At 44.4% G+C, this 15322-nt stretch overlaps 1 protein-coding gene and 1 long non-coding RNA gene across 7 annotated transcripts in view; both read left to right on the top strand.

Annotated features, from left to right (window-relative positions):
• Nucleotides 1-2548, top strand: part of NKTR (natural killer cell triggering receptor) — a 36169-nt gene extending 33621 nt beyond the window's left edge. For 4 of the 6 annotated variants that reach the window (XM_026041071.1, XM_026041070.1, XM_026041074.1 and 1 more), the window contains 4 exons: nt 18-113; nt 428-487; nt 1023-1121; nt 2426-2548. In XM_026041071.1, the coding sequence (XP_025896856.1) occupies nt 18-113; nt 428-487; nt 1023-1121; nt 2426-2504 (334 nt within the window). In that variant the 3' untranslated portion in view covers nt 2505-2548. The remainder of the gene's footprint in view (nt 1-17; nt 114-427; nt 488-1022; nt 1122-2425) is intronic. The other 2 variants (XM_026041073.1, XM_026041072.1) reach the window with 1 other exon arrangement.
• A 2878-nt stretch (nt 2549-5426) lies between these two features.
• LOC112948772 lies at nt 5427-7508 on the top strand. The gene is made up of 3 exons (XR_003249696.1): nt 5427-5470; nt 6350-6436; nt 7463-7508. It is a non-coding gene; the product is annotated as an uncharacterized LOC112948772 (long non-coding RNA).
• Nucleotides 7509-15322: the final 7814 nt, after the last annotated feature.

The raw sequence follows: 15322 nt of genomic DNA, 5'->3' as shown, positions 1-15322 counted from the left end.
TGTTTATTTAATTGTAGGTCAAGAAGCTCTACAAGAAGCCGAAGCAGAGGATGGTACAGTAGAGATCGGTCAAGAAGTCGAAGTAGCTCTTACCCCAGTTACAATAGTCGCAGGTAGGTTTTTCTCACACTAGAGATGGCTGCATAATACACCTCAGTAGCGAAAAATCAGGCACAGAAACTCAATGCCAGAGTCTAAGCTATTTGGAAACATGCTGAACTTAACATCTGTGTCCTGTAGATCAGCGCATCTGTTTGAACTGTGCATGTGAGAGTAGTGAGGTTTAGGAATTTCTTGTTACCATGAGCAATTTTGTTTAATGCTTTGCAGTATGGGTAAGGTATTCTGAGGGGAAAAAAAAGTCCCTTTTCTCTATTCAGCACTTATTTTTCATTAAAATGGAAATGTTTCTGTTTGTTTGTTTCAGTCGAAGCTATAGTAGAAGTAGATCCAGAAGTAGTTCTTACGGTCATCGCAGTCGATCCAGGTATGGATTGTGTTTCCATTTGACTCAGAAATAAATGTACTTTATAAACAACTCTTACTGTAACGATACCCTTTTATTCGTGGTAGTTAAATTCATGTCATTTTAGCAAGTAATATCAAGGCAAACTTAACACAAGAGTCTTCCAGAAGTCAAAAATAAGCAAATTACCCTGAAAAGGGGGAGGGGTTTAGTATTAAATATTCTGTGTGAATTATTAATAAAAACACTTTGTTTTCAAAAGTATTGGCAAAACAAGCTGTTTATTTAACGTGCAGTTTGTAGGGGAAAACAAAGCTTTAAATGCTTAATAAGTATTTTCTAGGTAAATTGAGTTTATTCTTAATGTTGTTTTGAAGATGCTTGCATTTAAACTTTAAAATAGAAATTTATCCTGTTTTTTGAATCGTTCAAGAGTAATCTTCATATAGCAACTCATTTTTATATGAAATGTCTTTAAAGCACTCATTTACAAATTAATGACCTCTTAGTTACGGAACTGTAAATCTACAATGACTGTTTTCTGTATTTATTAAAGTAGGTCATACAGTTACGATAGTTACTACAGCAGAAGTCGAAGTAGGAGTAAGAGGAGTGACAGCTATCGAAGATCTAGAAGCTACGACAGACGATCCAGGTATATTGTTTCCTATCATGATTCTATGCAAAAGAATTTAAGTATATACCTGACCTTACAAAGACTAATATTCTTCCCCAAGAACAAAAACATATTTTTACCAAAAAGTGTAAATAAAAGTAAATCAAGTGTTTTGAGTGAGGGTGGCTAAATTGGGACATCTGGAAGCTAAACTGGGTGGAAGTGTGGAAAGAAAGTGTGGAAGAATCTGAGAGAAGAAAGATTTGAGAAGATATGAACGCGTTACCCTCTTTTTATTCACTTTATTGTGTAGGTATCCACATAAGTTCCAAATAAGCACTTTCTAGATATGGTTCAGAAGAACTTTTATCTGCAAATCTATTGCTTTGCTGATATCACTCTTTATACTTTTTCCCATAGTATAAACTTATCCTTAGCTTATCCTACCTAATACAGAGGAGCTACCACAGCTGTCGGTGGACATGTTTTACTGTTAATTTTCATGCTCTGCTGTCCTCATATTCTTCTTTTCACAACTTTGTACCGACTCAAAGGACTTCACTCATTTCCCATCTAGTTCCAACAGTAAAACAGCTTTCATCGTGTGTTTGAGAGGAAATTGGGATTAATGGAATATGTGGGAACAGACATACAAAATCACTACTTTAAGATAAGCTCTGAAGAACAGTGCTGAGTTATGGTATGCTCATCCTGCATCCAGAAGACTGTCCTTACAGGCATGAGATGAGATAATTTCAAATGAAAGTTTATTCTGCATAATCTCAATATACCCTGTGACTTGTCTGAAACTTCTTGGAGTGTATGCTGATGCTTGGCCAGGTGCTGAGCTCGAGATTCTTTTTGTCTGGATAAGCAAACTCATTTTCTTTTATTTCTAGTCTCCACACGTACTCATGGGCTTCTGTTTGTCTGAAGCCTTCTTGAATAGATACTTCTTCATGCTAAGAATTTCAATATATAAAATAAGGAGCTGTGGGATCATTTCAGAAGCACTTGCAATATAAAATTATATTTTTAGAATTTATTTTTGAATTAGCTTTAGTATTTACCAAAACTCAATGATATGGCTGAAGCTGTATGGAGGAAATCAAGGAATCTTGTGGCTATTGTCAGAGTCTGTTTCATTTGCACAGGGATTTTGTCATGTAAATATAATTATTTTAAATGTGTGTGTCCTTTAATACATATTTCAGTTACATAACATGATCCTATAAAAGAGATTCTCTTGTTTCATATGTCTGTCCTTTGATTTTTTTTTTGATTAAAATTTTGAATTTAAAGCACAAAATACAATTTTGAGGCATTCTGATTTTTCTTTGCAGATCTTACGGGTCTGACAGCGAAAGCGATCGCAGTTACTCTAACAATCGAAGTCCCAGTGAAAGCAGCAGATACAGCTGAAAACGTTCCTGTGACGGTGCAAAGTACATTTAAGAACGTTGTCAGTGCCGTGCAAAAACTAAACAAAAACCCTGTTTTGACAGTGCCGCAGGTAAAGTTGAAGGGTGTTTACTGAGTGAGCTGAAACTTTACCCTTTAGCAGCAAACTCATTGACGGCCGTAAACCTACAGGGGAGAAGTCCTGAGCTCAGCTGTCGGATGTTACTTGTACAAAATAGGAAAAACCTCTGTTTCCTTGAATGGGATTTTCCAAGCCATGGATGACCCTGGTGTGAATTTGCTGACGCTGCTTTTCTGGCTGCAGCAGTCTGTACTGTCTAGAACTATGTTTATATAAACACCATAGGGCTTTCTGCCTATTACTACTAAATATATGCTAGCAACTGTAAAACTGTGAAGAAAACTTCTTATAAAGGCTGCCATTTCTAGTTTGTTAAACTGCTTTTTCTTTTTAACGCTGGAAGATGGGTTCAATTGCCATCTTGTTTACTGTCTGTAACGTTATGTAATGTATATATCCAGCAGTTAGGTGATTAAAGCAAAGACTGCCACTCTGTCTTAATTCTTAATGGACTGGGATATTACAGAAGTCTGCTGAAAAGGCTGAGATTACTACGCACCAAAGCAGTGAGAAAGTGTAATGAGTCAGTTTGGATCTTAATATCCAACTTGTCTAAACTCAGTTATTTTAAGGTGAATTTTGTGATAAATAACAATGTTCTTAAAAGTTTAAAAAGCGTTCCTAAACAGTCCTCTTTCAGTTCATATTACAGTGCTTGGCAAGCTTCCTTAGTTTGAGGTTGACTTGTAAACTGTTGAATATATCATGAGTTTGTTCAAAACACTTTCTAAACATTTAAGTAAAAATGATATTTGAGAAAATAAACCATAATGGTTCCTATATAAAATGTCTGTAATTTCATCCGATTTGCCATAGGGAATATTGTTGTGCAGGTATTGAGTTATATATTATTAAAGTGATACATGTATAAAAATACTGACATGCCTAATAAAAAGCATGGGCAGTAATTTCAAAGTAAATTTTAGTACCAAAAACAATTCCACGCTGCAGATGAATGGTTTATAAAAGTGTGGTTTTAAAGCTGAAGAACATTGACTAATTTTTGCAAAATTTTGATTCATTTGTTTTAAAACCTTTTTTTTTTTTTTTCAATGTTTAGAAATATGTATCCTAAGAAACTTTTTTTTTTTTCCTCATGATGTGATATGCCCTAGAAATTGGGGTCTACAGTTTGGTTGAAAAAACAGACTAACGTAACTATTAGAGCTAATGACTATGGTTGTATTTTCATAGCTTTCATTGCTGACTTTCTGTAATATCTTCAGATGCTTTAGGTTTTATTGGGACCTGAAAAGTAAGTGGTAACTTTTTTGTTTCAGCATCAATTTATACTGTTATTTTGACTGAATTAAACTACCAAAAGTTAGGTTTTGGTGCCCTTCTGAAACATGCAAAGAAAGTTGAAAATAAATTTTGGGGAAGTTAAGGATGCCCTATTTCTGTGTCACTGAAAAATTAAATAAGACGTTTGTACACAGGGTCCTTAAACAGACATAACTGTCAGCTGGTTATTCCACTTTCCAAAAGAAACCAAATAGAGGATCTCTCTCTGCTCCTTCTGGGCTTAAACCCTTTCTTACCCTTCTTGTAACTTCATGAAAAATCCCTTTCTTACTCCTTTTGTAATTTAATGAAAAATTGTGCGCATGTCGTCCCTTGAAATCACTATTTTGTAAATTTCTTATAAATGTACTTAATGTTAAAAAGCATTACACAAGTCAGTATGCATTTATAGACTCTTTCTAACAGGGCAACAAGCGTTTCAAAGTATTGAATAAATATTCCCTTGCTAACTCCAGATAATGTTTGTTGCAGTTTCATAGTTTTAATGGCAATTTTTTTTAAGTCTGAAAAATGATAGTGAAATAGAAATGCTCTTAATAACTGTAGCTGTCCAAACTTTTATGACTATGTTACCAATGCCTGTTTCATATCTTGAATTACAAGCTTTATAAAGGAATTTATTCTGGTAGATGCATTGTGGGAGGGAGTAATTTTTACTTAGTAAAATTATGTTAAATTGTTCTTCAGGTAGAAGATGCACCACTGAGTGGGTTTTCTAATGTTGGTCTATGGTTTTTTTGCAATTTTGTTATTCCAAAATAGCTGCTGTTTGTAAAATAAACTTTTGTATATATCTGCAAATGCTGTTTTCTCTACCTTTGGCAAAATCCCTTACTATCTGAGAGAAATGTACAAAAAATGGAAAATATACCTCAAGTTTCTTATCCACTTTTGTCCCTTGCAAGACTACGAGTTGTCCTTCCTTCTCCTGACCCACATAGAAAATAATTCCTCCGCACGACTCTGCACGAGCTTTACATAGTAGTCACAGGAGGAACAAATATTTTGAAGTTTCCAAGTGATTTGAGGTCTCACCATTTCCTCAAGATACATAGGAGTCCTACACTTTATAAAAAGATATCCTTAACAGAGCCTTGCAGAAACCTCTAAATGGGCTCAGTTTAACTGCTTGGTTAAATACTCTTTTCTCAAATACACAGTCCCACATCATTTCCGTAGCGTGTTGGAAACGGGGTGTTAGTTCAAGCCAGCAGATGCAACGGCTCAGCAAACTAATCCATTAGTCTGTTGGGCTTTCTGGTCCAGAAAAGCTGGGTTTCATTGGAAATATTGGCTTTGTCCTAATGCAGAGGCTAATTGCCGTGGTCTGGGGTGAAAAAAAAAAAATGGATTTTTCTTAATGGCAAGGACAAGCAGTGGCATTTCCTTGTGCTCCTTTAACCTAATCCAGCTAACATGGCATTTTCTGATCCTTAGGGCATTTTCACTGAGGAGTCACAGGGGACATGGAGGCAGGAAAAAGAAGGAACTAAAGGAAGGAGCTGCAGTAATGAAAAGCGTGCAGATGGAAATGCAAACGGTAATCCAAGCCAGGGCAGGGCTAAATCCCTCCACGAGTTTTGGGGGGAAGGTGGTGCACAAAACACTGCAAGAAATGTTAAGCCAACCTCTGCGCTGTAGTATAAAACACAGCTTCTGTTTTCCCCATCTTTAGACAAGCGCAGTCTGAATTTGTGGCTCTTAACCTATTTCCTGCCAGTTAATAGGACATGCTAGCGCTTTTTTTCCACAAGATTAATATTTTCCTGATAGTATAGCACTAACCAAATTGAATGTCAGGTAGGTTTATTGGTACATATGTACAGTTAATTCCTTAAACTTTAATAGCTGATCTCTGCAAAGAAGCACTGCTGCAGTTCCCTCCACTCTGCAGAAACCTGCCTAAAACAAGTATTTAGGATGCTTTCAACAGCTATTCTATAACAGGATGCCATTCCTAAAAGAAACTTTTAGGAAGACTAAAGTCTTCCTTCTGCATAAATTCAGATTAGACCACATGCTTAAAACCCCCTTTTACCTTAAAATATATGATATTGCTTTTCAGGCTTGAAACGTGATATTCTGTGCAGCGTGAGGGCAGCATCTTTATGGTATGGATGTATCTCTGGTGCTAAATGTCTAATTTGGCCTCCTGTCCCTCGGTGCCAGGAGTTAGACAGCAAAATAGCTGGGCAGGATACCAGGTGCTGTGGCCCTGCTGTTTTAGGGATTGAGCTGTCACCTTGAGTTGGTGCAGGAGTATCCATACTCGGCTTTAGTGCACATAGTGTTAAAAACGGTAGCTGCTACACGGTTATGTATTAATATTAGTGCCAATTTCTGTAAATATTAAGATGTATAATGGGTATTTAAAAAAAAAAACCAAAAGGAGGGCTTGTCTAAATATGTGTCTTCTCAGTTGTTTTGTTAGACTGTGCAGGACGGAGTATCCAGAACACTTTTTTGATGTAGCTCTGTACAGCCTGCGTGCTGCCCCCAGCTGCAGGTAAGTGATTTCCTCCTAACTCGTCCAGAACAGGTAAATAACAAAGGATTTGCTTGCATTTAAGGGTGTCTATCACATGAACAACTGCTTCCTATAAAATGCACGCTTAAAGAGCAACAACATAAATGCAGTTTCCCTAAGACACCCGCACGCGCAGAGCTTGTGCTCCTCCTGTCTCGCTTGTAAACCAGGGCTGTTTGCGTGTCCTCGCACCGGAGGGTAGTAAGGAGCATTTGAAGGGCTCTTTCTGAAGATCACCACAGATCTGACAGTGTATTAAATTTCTGTTGATGGCTCTGAGCGCTTCATCACCGTCGCGCGCGCAGTCTGCAGAGCGGAGCAGATGACCTTGAGCTGCACTGTGGAATCCATCTGGTGTGATTTCCAAGCCGAGCACAGCCCGGGATTTAAAGCACGTGGAAGATAAAAGCTTTGCGTGCTCCACCCCTGCTTAACATCTGTATAAATATTTGCATACATACATATATATCTATGAGGTTGGGAAACAGTAATGACTTTCCACCTGGTGTTAAAATACTCTAGCTACTTAACTGGAACTTAAAACTTCAAATTTGTAGAAACACTTAAAGGGAGCGAGGCTTGAATATTGCCCTTAGTAATTTTTTGAAGCAGAAAGGATTGCATGCCAGAAATCAGACAGGCCCGGGCAGTGGGGGTTTTATTTATGTATTTATTTATTTATTTTACTGAAGGTAATATTTCAGTCACAGAGGATGTGGTGAGAGCTTGGGGGGGGATTAATTTGATATTCTTAATTAATATTTCTACTGTGGTGTGTGTCTGTCCTTGACAGAGCGTGATGCTATTCAAGGATACAGACAACAAATGCCCTTACCTAAAGCCTGGGCTAGGATGGACAGGGTTGCTCACTGTGCAGCTTGCAGGCAGGCAGCTACTTTGTAATTACATCCTAGCCCTGGCCATTAGTTGGAAAATCCTTAAATTCCTTAATTCTTGGCTTTTTTTTAACCACTGTCCTTCCTCTTGACCTTTCTTTTGTTGCAGGTCACTGTGCACCCTCTGACGAGAGGATAAGGAAGAGCCTTTCCAAAATGCCAGCACCTTTTTGGAGCTAAGAGGAGAAAATGAAAAGTATGAGGACTGTTTGATCAGGGAGAATATTGTCCAAAGCAAATGCCACGCGGATCCAGGGCAGCACAGGTGACTGCATTGACCGGCTTCAATATCAGAAAGGGAGCAAGTTGCAGGGAATTTTGCAGGTGAACCATTGTGTTTAATAGCGGCTTTATAGACTTATTTTTAACTTTGATGCTCCTGAGGTCTGCAGTATTCTCTATCGACAGGTTTCACCATTTAATTAAGTAACACAAGCGGGGAGGGAATCATTTTTGCTTTAATGTGCAGTTTGGTAATATCCTTGTGTCTCCAAAGTTCTCATTTTGAGAGGAATAGCGAATAATCATTCCCTGGTCACTTCATTTCACTTATTTTCAATATCTTCCCCATAGGGACCAATCAGGCCCTTATTGCATCCAGCGACTGCTGCTGCCCAGGGGTCCTTTCCATTAGCTGCTAATATCTGCCCTATTCGTTATCATAAAGGTAAGAGAACAGCCGTGGGGCTGGAAGCAGCAATTGCTGTTTGGTGCTAAGGATTGGACCTGATTTGGGGCATATGACTGCCAGGTTTATCTCCTACCCCCTTGACGTTGCTAGCTATTACATCTTAATATGTAATAATTATAACATTTACTGCATTATGTGATGGTGATAATAACAGACAGCCATGAACTGGCTGTTTATTCTATGTAAACTCAGTGGCTGGATAGGGATGGACTTTGGCCCGTGCTCTGAAGCTCTCTGTTGACCTTGGGCCTTGCCTCTTCTTGAAAGATTAAATCTCTGGGACCCACTCATTGCACAGAGTCGAATGAAGAAACATCAAATATTCGATGTGCTGGCCTCTGTGGCAGCGCCTGTGGGAGAAACTGCAAAAATAAGTATTTTTCAACATCTGCCTGAGCTACCCATACTGGAGGGAATAAACAAAAAAAAGGGGGGGATGCCCAAGCTAAAGGTCCTTTGCTGTCACATAAGCCCTGCAGTTAAGAGTGATGTCTTTCCTTTACTACCTTGAATACTTAGCAGATTGGTACTTGCTCTTATCCGCACCAAGCAGCCTTGGGCTTTGGGATTTCTCCGGCGCTTCCTCCATCTCCGAAGGTTCTTCTGCTCCATGGGAGCCTGCGGGTGGACGGAGACACTTCCCGGCGTCAAGGGGAGCCCCGGCCTCGCTCCCTGCGTCTCGAGGCCAGCGTTCCTGTTTACACATCCCCATGTTTGGTTTGCAGCGCCCTCCCCCTGCAGCCTTCCCGCTCGCTCCCCGCACCGCATGGGGCAGTTCGGGGCTCCTTACACAAGCAGCGAGTTTTCCTTTGTTTTCACCAAATTGCAGCCTATTTTTTCCCCCTCTTTTTCTTTTCTCCAGGCTATTTCTCTACAGTGTCAAGCTTGTTTTGAAGCATCAGCCCATCCTCCAAAGGCCTTGAAGTCCCTCCCGCCTCGGTATCATTTGCAGCTGTAATAAGCAAATTTTTTCTATTCATGCAAGTAATTAATAAAAAAATATTTTGAGCAGTGCCAGGCCTGGGACAGGTCCCCGGGGACTCCGGGGCTCTGTATCCCTGCCGTTTCTTGGAGAATCGCAAATAACTGCTCCAAGTAACGTCCCCTGCTTGCAGCACGGCTCGATGCCGCCTTCGTGCCATCCGTCTCCCGCCGCATTCCCTCTTCCCAAGCGCGCCGGCGGCGCTGGGCAGCGGGATGAGTGTTGTGGCCGGGCAATGCGCGTGTTTTAGCTCCGTCTCCTCTCGCCAGCTCTCATTCTCACTAAGCTGCAGAGGCCCCGGGTGCTCCCAGCCCTGCTCGCGGTTGGGCCCCTTGGCTCAAAAGTTACCTGGGAAAAGGGTCTGTCAGGTGAGGAGACAGACGGACAGAGACGATGTGATCTCATAGGCCTCATCTTCTTAGGCAAGCAGTCTTTTCAAGATAAATAAATAAGTAAATAAATAAACAGTCCTATCTTCATTTTAATCCTAACTTGAGTTAGTTGAACTCAGGCTCCTGCACATTGCAGCGTATAAAACCTTAACCAAAGGTGCCTATTAGGTGTTTTCTGCACAGGCCCTTAAAGCTCTGGTCTAATCCCCTTGAAACTTCATCTTTGCAAAGCTGACAGAGAGGATGCGACCCCTGAGCTGTTTGCTCCAAGACCCCTTCTCCAGCCTCCATTCGTCCTGGTGACCTCTCCTGCTGTGGCATCCTCCTCCCTGAAGACATCAGCACAAAACACACCGCTCCAGTAGCCCCTAGGGCTTCCTTTCAGCTCTCCCATAAGGCCTTCTCTTTCTGTTTCACCTTCTCACACAATATTCCTGCTTGGGAAATTGGTGGCTTTGACCATCAGATTTGGCAGGTAAATGAGGCAAGTTAATGCTGCTCTTGTAACGGGTGAGGAGGTGGTAATGCCTCCTGCTCCAGGGGTCTCAGAGGGTGAAGAGCCACTGAAACCACTTCTAAGCACACACGTGTCCTCCCAGGAGCAAAGCAGCCCCCATGTCTTCACAAGGAGAGCCACAACACACTGCAAAGCACCCTGGACTGCCACAGTTGTAATGAACTCTAATGAAATTAGAAAAGCCCAAAGCTATTGGAGCACCTGGGAGCAACGGGAGAAAAACCTGCCACCTCTGCTGCTCCTAGTTGGTATGATGGGCTCCAAGTGACTCCTGCAGCTCTCCTGCCCTTTTCCCTCTTCCCTGCTGCTCAGACTTTATTCTGACTTGCTGCATTCTCCAGGACTTTGTTTCCTGAAGAGAAACTCTTATTTAGGATGAAGTTGCCCAACCTCCCAGAGGACTCTCTGGAATATAAATGCACCTCTGGGTAGTTCTGTTCCTGCAATGCTTAATCTTGATAATTATTTCAATCAAAATTCCAATTTATAACTTCCTGACTAATGAAATGCTGTTCCTTACCACGTTACCCTTTGATATGTAAAGATGCCTTTGAACTGCCAGCCCCTTGCTGGGAAGGCACACAGCTCTAACACCTGCCTTGTCAACAGGCCGGGCCGTCGCTGAGATGCCCATGTGGCTCTTCTGGGGGTGACACCTCAACGTTCCCGAGCTGTCACAGAGCCCACGAGCTTGTACGATGACCCACTCCATGAACGAACCTTTCCACAATGGATTGGATCAGGAACGACACTCATTGCCAGCTCCCGATGAAGTCCTAGTGTGAGCAGCAGCAAACCAAGCACATCTCAACGGGTCTGGTTCAATAGGCTCCATTTTTTCATTTTTAGTGCCCTGCTGGGTTTAGCTAATAGTTTATCTAGCCTAAAATCCTGGTTTCCAGCTGCAAGAGGAGGAGATCTCTAGAGGTCCCTTGCAACTTCAACCATTCTGTGAGATTCACAGAGGACGTGCAAATCCATCATCTTTGGTTCATTCCTCTCTATTCTGCCAGCACCACAAATTGTGCTATGAGCATTAGTGGCACCAACCTGTCCGATCCCTCTGCCACGTGTTGGACCTCAGTTTGTCCAGCACCTTCTTGAAGGAGATTCAGCTGTGCTCTCGCTAAGCCCCCTGCACTAAGCCCTACCTTGTGCTTCCAGGCTTTTAACCAACTTTCACGCAATAAAAAGACCTCTTCTCTGATCTTCTGGCTACGTAGTTTCCCTAAGAATCTTGTCAAGGGCCTTTTAAAAAACCAAGTATTTATAAAATTCTCAGGCTGTCCCACCTAGAACACAGAATCCACTTTTTTTTTCTCTTCTCATGAAAAGAAAGGTTCGATTTTATCGAATTCACATTAGTCTAGAGCCCTGAACATAACAACAGTTAAATGATTCATGCAGGAAGCTAGTGGCCAGCAGGGTCCAAGGCCTGCTTGGGAAAATAACAGCATTTCTGTCCCCAAAAGGATATTGAACCAAGTGACCTCTGGAGACCCCTTCCCACATATTTTGCCATTATATGATTTCATAGGAGGAAAAAAGAAAGGGAGGAAAAAAGCTAGATATTTTGCATGAAATTAGGGTGGGGTGCCATTTAGAACTGGCCTTCTTTGCCATGTAGATTATCCCATTAAGGTACTGCAAGCTTAGGGGCTTAAAGAGAATTCCCTAATCTTGGTATCATCACGCAGGAGAGAAAACCCAATTATTCCAAACTTTCCAGACAACAGAAGCTGGAATCTAATAAAAGCCCCTCTGAGAATTAAAACGTGGCCATCGTCGGTTCCAGCAGCTACCTGCTGGTGGACAAATCACCACGGACATGAGAAACAAGGAGAATTATGAAACCAGGAGCAGGGAGGTCCAGCTTCCCTGGCATTCCCATTCAGTCCGTGCAGCCAAAAACAAGGCCCTTAGTCGCGACTCGGATCCCACTTCCCTTGTAGTCCTCTTGTGGCTCCAGGAGCCCATCGGGAGCTCCTCTTGCTGGCCCATCGTGAGGCTGGTGGGAAGGAGATGAAGCTCCACGTTGCTGCGTGTCCCCACCGAGCCCGTGTTACCCGATGCAGCAGCGACGGGCAGGCAGCACCTGAAACCAGCCAGCCTTGCAAGGGGATTCACCTGAATAACTCTCTTTTTTTCTTCTTTTTATTTCCCCCTCTCTTTGAAAGGAAAAAAATTAGCAGAAGAGGGGGGAAAAGAAAGCAAAAACTGGGGTCAACGCGAAGCGGCAGCACTTGGGCTGTCCTTGGAGAGCCTGTCTACATGCACGCTGTGGGTGTTCTCCGCGCAAACGCCGGAGCGGGAGACGTTTTCCCTTAGTAGGGCAGGCTCCGCGCCTGGCCATAAAAGGGCAGCTCCTCGGTGCGACCCCCGGGTCCTCCCCGCCGGCGGCTTGGCGCGAGAAGCGGCTCCGCATCCCGGAGCTGCTGCTCTGAACCTCGCGATCTTCGCCTCAACGTTTCTTTGGCTCGTTCCTTTTGTTCTTTTTCTGCGCCTTTTGTTTTGTCTCTTCCCTTCTCCTCCTCTCGGGAGGTTAAAGGGAGAGAGGCCAGAGAGCCTCCAGGAATGTTCTTGCTCTCCCTCGCTCCGTTTTGGTTTATTTTTTCCCTCTTGGCCTGATTTGATCCTCTCTTTTTTTTCCCCCATGAGCTGCCTGCCTGCTGTCAAAACCATTTGCTGAGCGAAAACCAGTTGCTGAGACAGCAAGAAGGCTCCAAAGGTGGTGGCCAAGGTTCTGGCCTCCATCCCGCATCCTCGAGGTGAGGACAAGGCAACCTGGAGCCCTCTTCTACCTTCCTCTCTGCCCAATGTCCGAAGCAGCTCCATGCTAATCCAGGAAGAGCCCATGGGTAGGAAGTTGGTCTCATCCAGAGCACCATCTACCCAGGGGCCTTCCAATCTCCAGAAGCTTTTGAAGATGCTCCTGAGACCACTCCTCTCAGTGTTTGCCAGCCCCTACATGTATTTCTAGTAGTTGAGGTGATCCTTTGTTTAAGGACCTTAGTTGTGATTTCAGCGCCCCATGAGAGAAAAGAACAGAGGGGGCTGCAGAGGATGTCCCCTTTGCAGCACCAACCTCCTGGAACAAGGCTGGCTGAGGTCCGAGGCCTCTCCTGTGTCACCATCGTTTTGTTCTTACTCTGTCCCATCCCCTTCTGTCACTTGCAGCCCCCCAGGGGCTCTGTCCTCTCTAACACACCACCTCCAGCACCCAAAGTATTCCATGTGTGCCAGCATCTGAAAGGACATCACAGGCAGCTCCCCACAGTGTCTACTTGGAGAGGAGACTTGTGTGTGGCCCTTCACCTCCTTTTTTACCACCACCCTGAAGGAGCTGGCACGCTTTTCTCCTTGTTTGACGTCCTCCTAATTCCTCCTAGATCATCTGCTGCAGCCCCATGCCCAGGTCTCCCCCGAACATTTTGCTTCACGGTTAAGTGCAGGCAAAAGGGTGGCTCACACTTACCCAAGGACAACCTGCCTCCCTGGGAGAGCACCCAGGAGGTCCTCACAGACCTCTGGCAGGCTACGTTTTCCTGCTCTAGGGACATTCCAGTTGACTTTGCCCACGCTCTTAGCTTTGAGGTGAGTTTCTCCAGGTTTAGGCAAAGCAGAGGGTTGGCCCATTTCTCTGCTAGGAGTCAACCTCTGATAAATCTAAAGCATCTTGCAAGGGTGAGGCTCCTCTTGTGGTTCTCTTAGGGCTGCTCTGAGGAGCTTTCTGGTGACAGGGTTTCAGTGGCAGCTCATGCTCTGATGGTGCCATTTCTCCGGAGCAGGATCCCTGTGTGGTGAGCAGGACCCATTAGGCTTTCGTTGTAGGAGACACTTCTTGTTCTTGTCCAACACTGTCTCTTACATTATGGCATAGATCTGCTTGGCTTTCCCACCTAACTCATCCATCTAGCTCCATTCTCACCAAAGTGGTGGTGCTGCAATACACGCAGAGCTATCTCACAGCTCACATCATCCTAGGAAGACTCCAGACCTTCCAGGTCTTTGTCTGCACAAAGGCAAAACCAGCCTGGAATACACTTTTCTTTCAGAAAGGTGTATTCCAGCAGATGATGAGCAGCATCCAGAGCATCCGCAGCATCTGCACAGCGTTGGTGGATGTGGAAGACTCCCAATATCAAGGGAGGCAACAGGCGGCCAGGGAAGAAGCCAGGGACATCTCAGATGGGACTAGATGCCCCTGTGGTTGAATGAAGTGTCAGCACAGCAGCAGAGGCTCCAGGAGGCTCCTCAGCAGGACCAGGTGGGTTGAGCTGCTCTCCAAGCAGGCATGGCGTGTTAACTAATCCCTCCTAAGACCCTGGAGCTCACAACCTGCCCACTCCTAGGAGTCTTCTCAGTGTCCCAGTCTCCATCACAGTGTCCTACATCTCGCCCTGCTTGGCAGCAGCACGAGGAGCAGAAAAGGAGCAACGAAACCTCCCCTCATATCCCATTGTGGTCCCCTCCACCAAGATCCCGTCCTCCCAAAGCCCCACAGGGCACCTGGGAGGCTCCCGCAAGGAGGCCGGGCTTCCCACCGGCAGCAACTGGTTTGGCCGGTTGGGCGCCAACCTTCACCCCGGAGATGGAAGCGCTGCCGACGGATGTTTCTCCGGAGCGGAGGGAGCTTTTGGAAGCATTTCTGGGCTGGAAGGAAAGGAAAAGCAAAAGAAACCCAGACTCCTCCGGAGATACCTCCAGCAGTGTGAAAGGCACCGTTGTCCACAGTCGTTTTTCCCCTCCAGTGTAAAGCTGGATGGAAAGGAGAGAGCATAATAATACACGTATATATACAAAATAAAATAAAATCAGGAAATAAGAGCATAGGAGGGACGTGGCGGCGACGATGTTATGCAAAGAGGGGTAAACATCTGGAATAAGTTACCACGAGGAGCAACTGGAGCGGAGTCCAAACAAGTGCAGGACACCGTGGTGGGGAAAGGAGCCCGTGAGGAGGGCGAGGGGCTGGAAGCTGCGGCGGGACACGGGGGAGCCCGGCCCGGGTTTGTCACCTCGACACTTGCTCTGCAAGGGGAAGGGGTGGCTGAAATGCTGCCCTGTTGTTACCCCCCTCCAAAAGAATAAAAAATTAAAAAAAAAAACCCAAATTTTAAATTGGGGCCCCTCAGTCTCGTGGGGTGCGAGATGCATTGTATCTGGGGGGGAATTTGCGGGTGACAGGACGAGCACCCCCATGTCCCGCGGGCTCTCGGGAGGCACCCCCGTCAACTGGCCCTTTCCCAAAACCCCCGAGTTTGGCCTCAAACCCCCACGGAGCCGCCGTTCCCTGGGGAAACACTACCCAGGGACTCCCCAAAGGGGCGTTTTCCCACCCAAAACCGCCCCCCACCCCCGCTGCTGCAAAGCCAGGGGATGAGGGG

This window comes from Nothoprocta perdicaria, unplaced genomic scaffold (genome assembly GCF_003342845.1).
Source record: "Nothoprocta perdicaria isolate Ctin4 unplaced genomic scaffold, notPer1 scaffold_277, whole genome shotgun sequence".
Taxonomy (NCBI): domain Eukaryota; kingdom Metazoa; phylum Chordata; class Aves; order Tinamiformes; family Tinamidae; genus Nothoprocta; species Nothoprocta perdicaria.
Note: the sequence above shows the minus strand (reverse complement) of the source record. Positions and strands in the feature narration are given on the sequence as shown.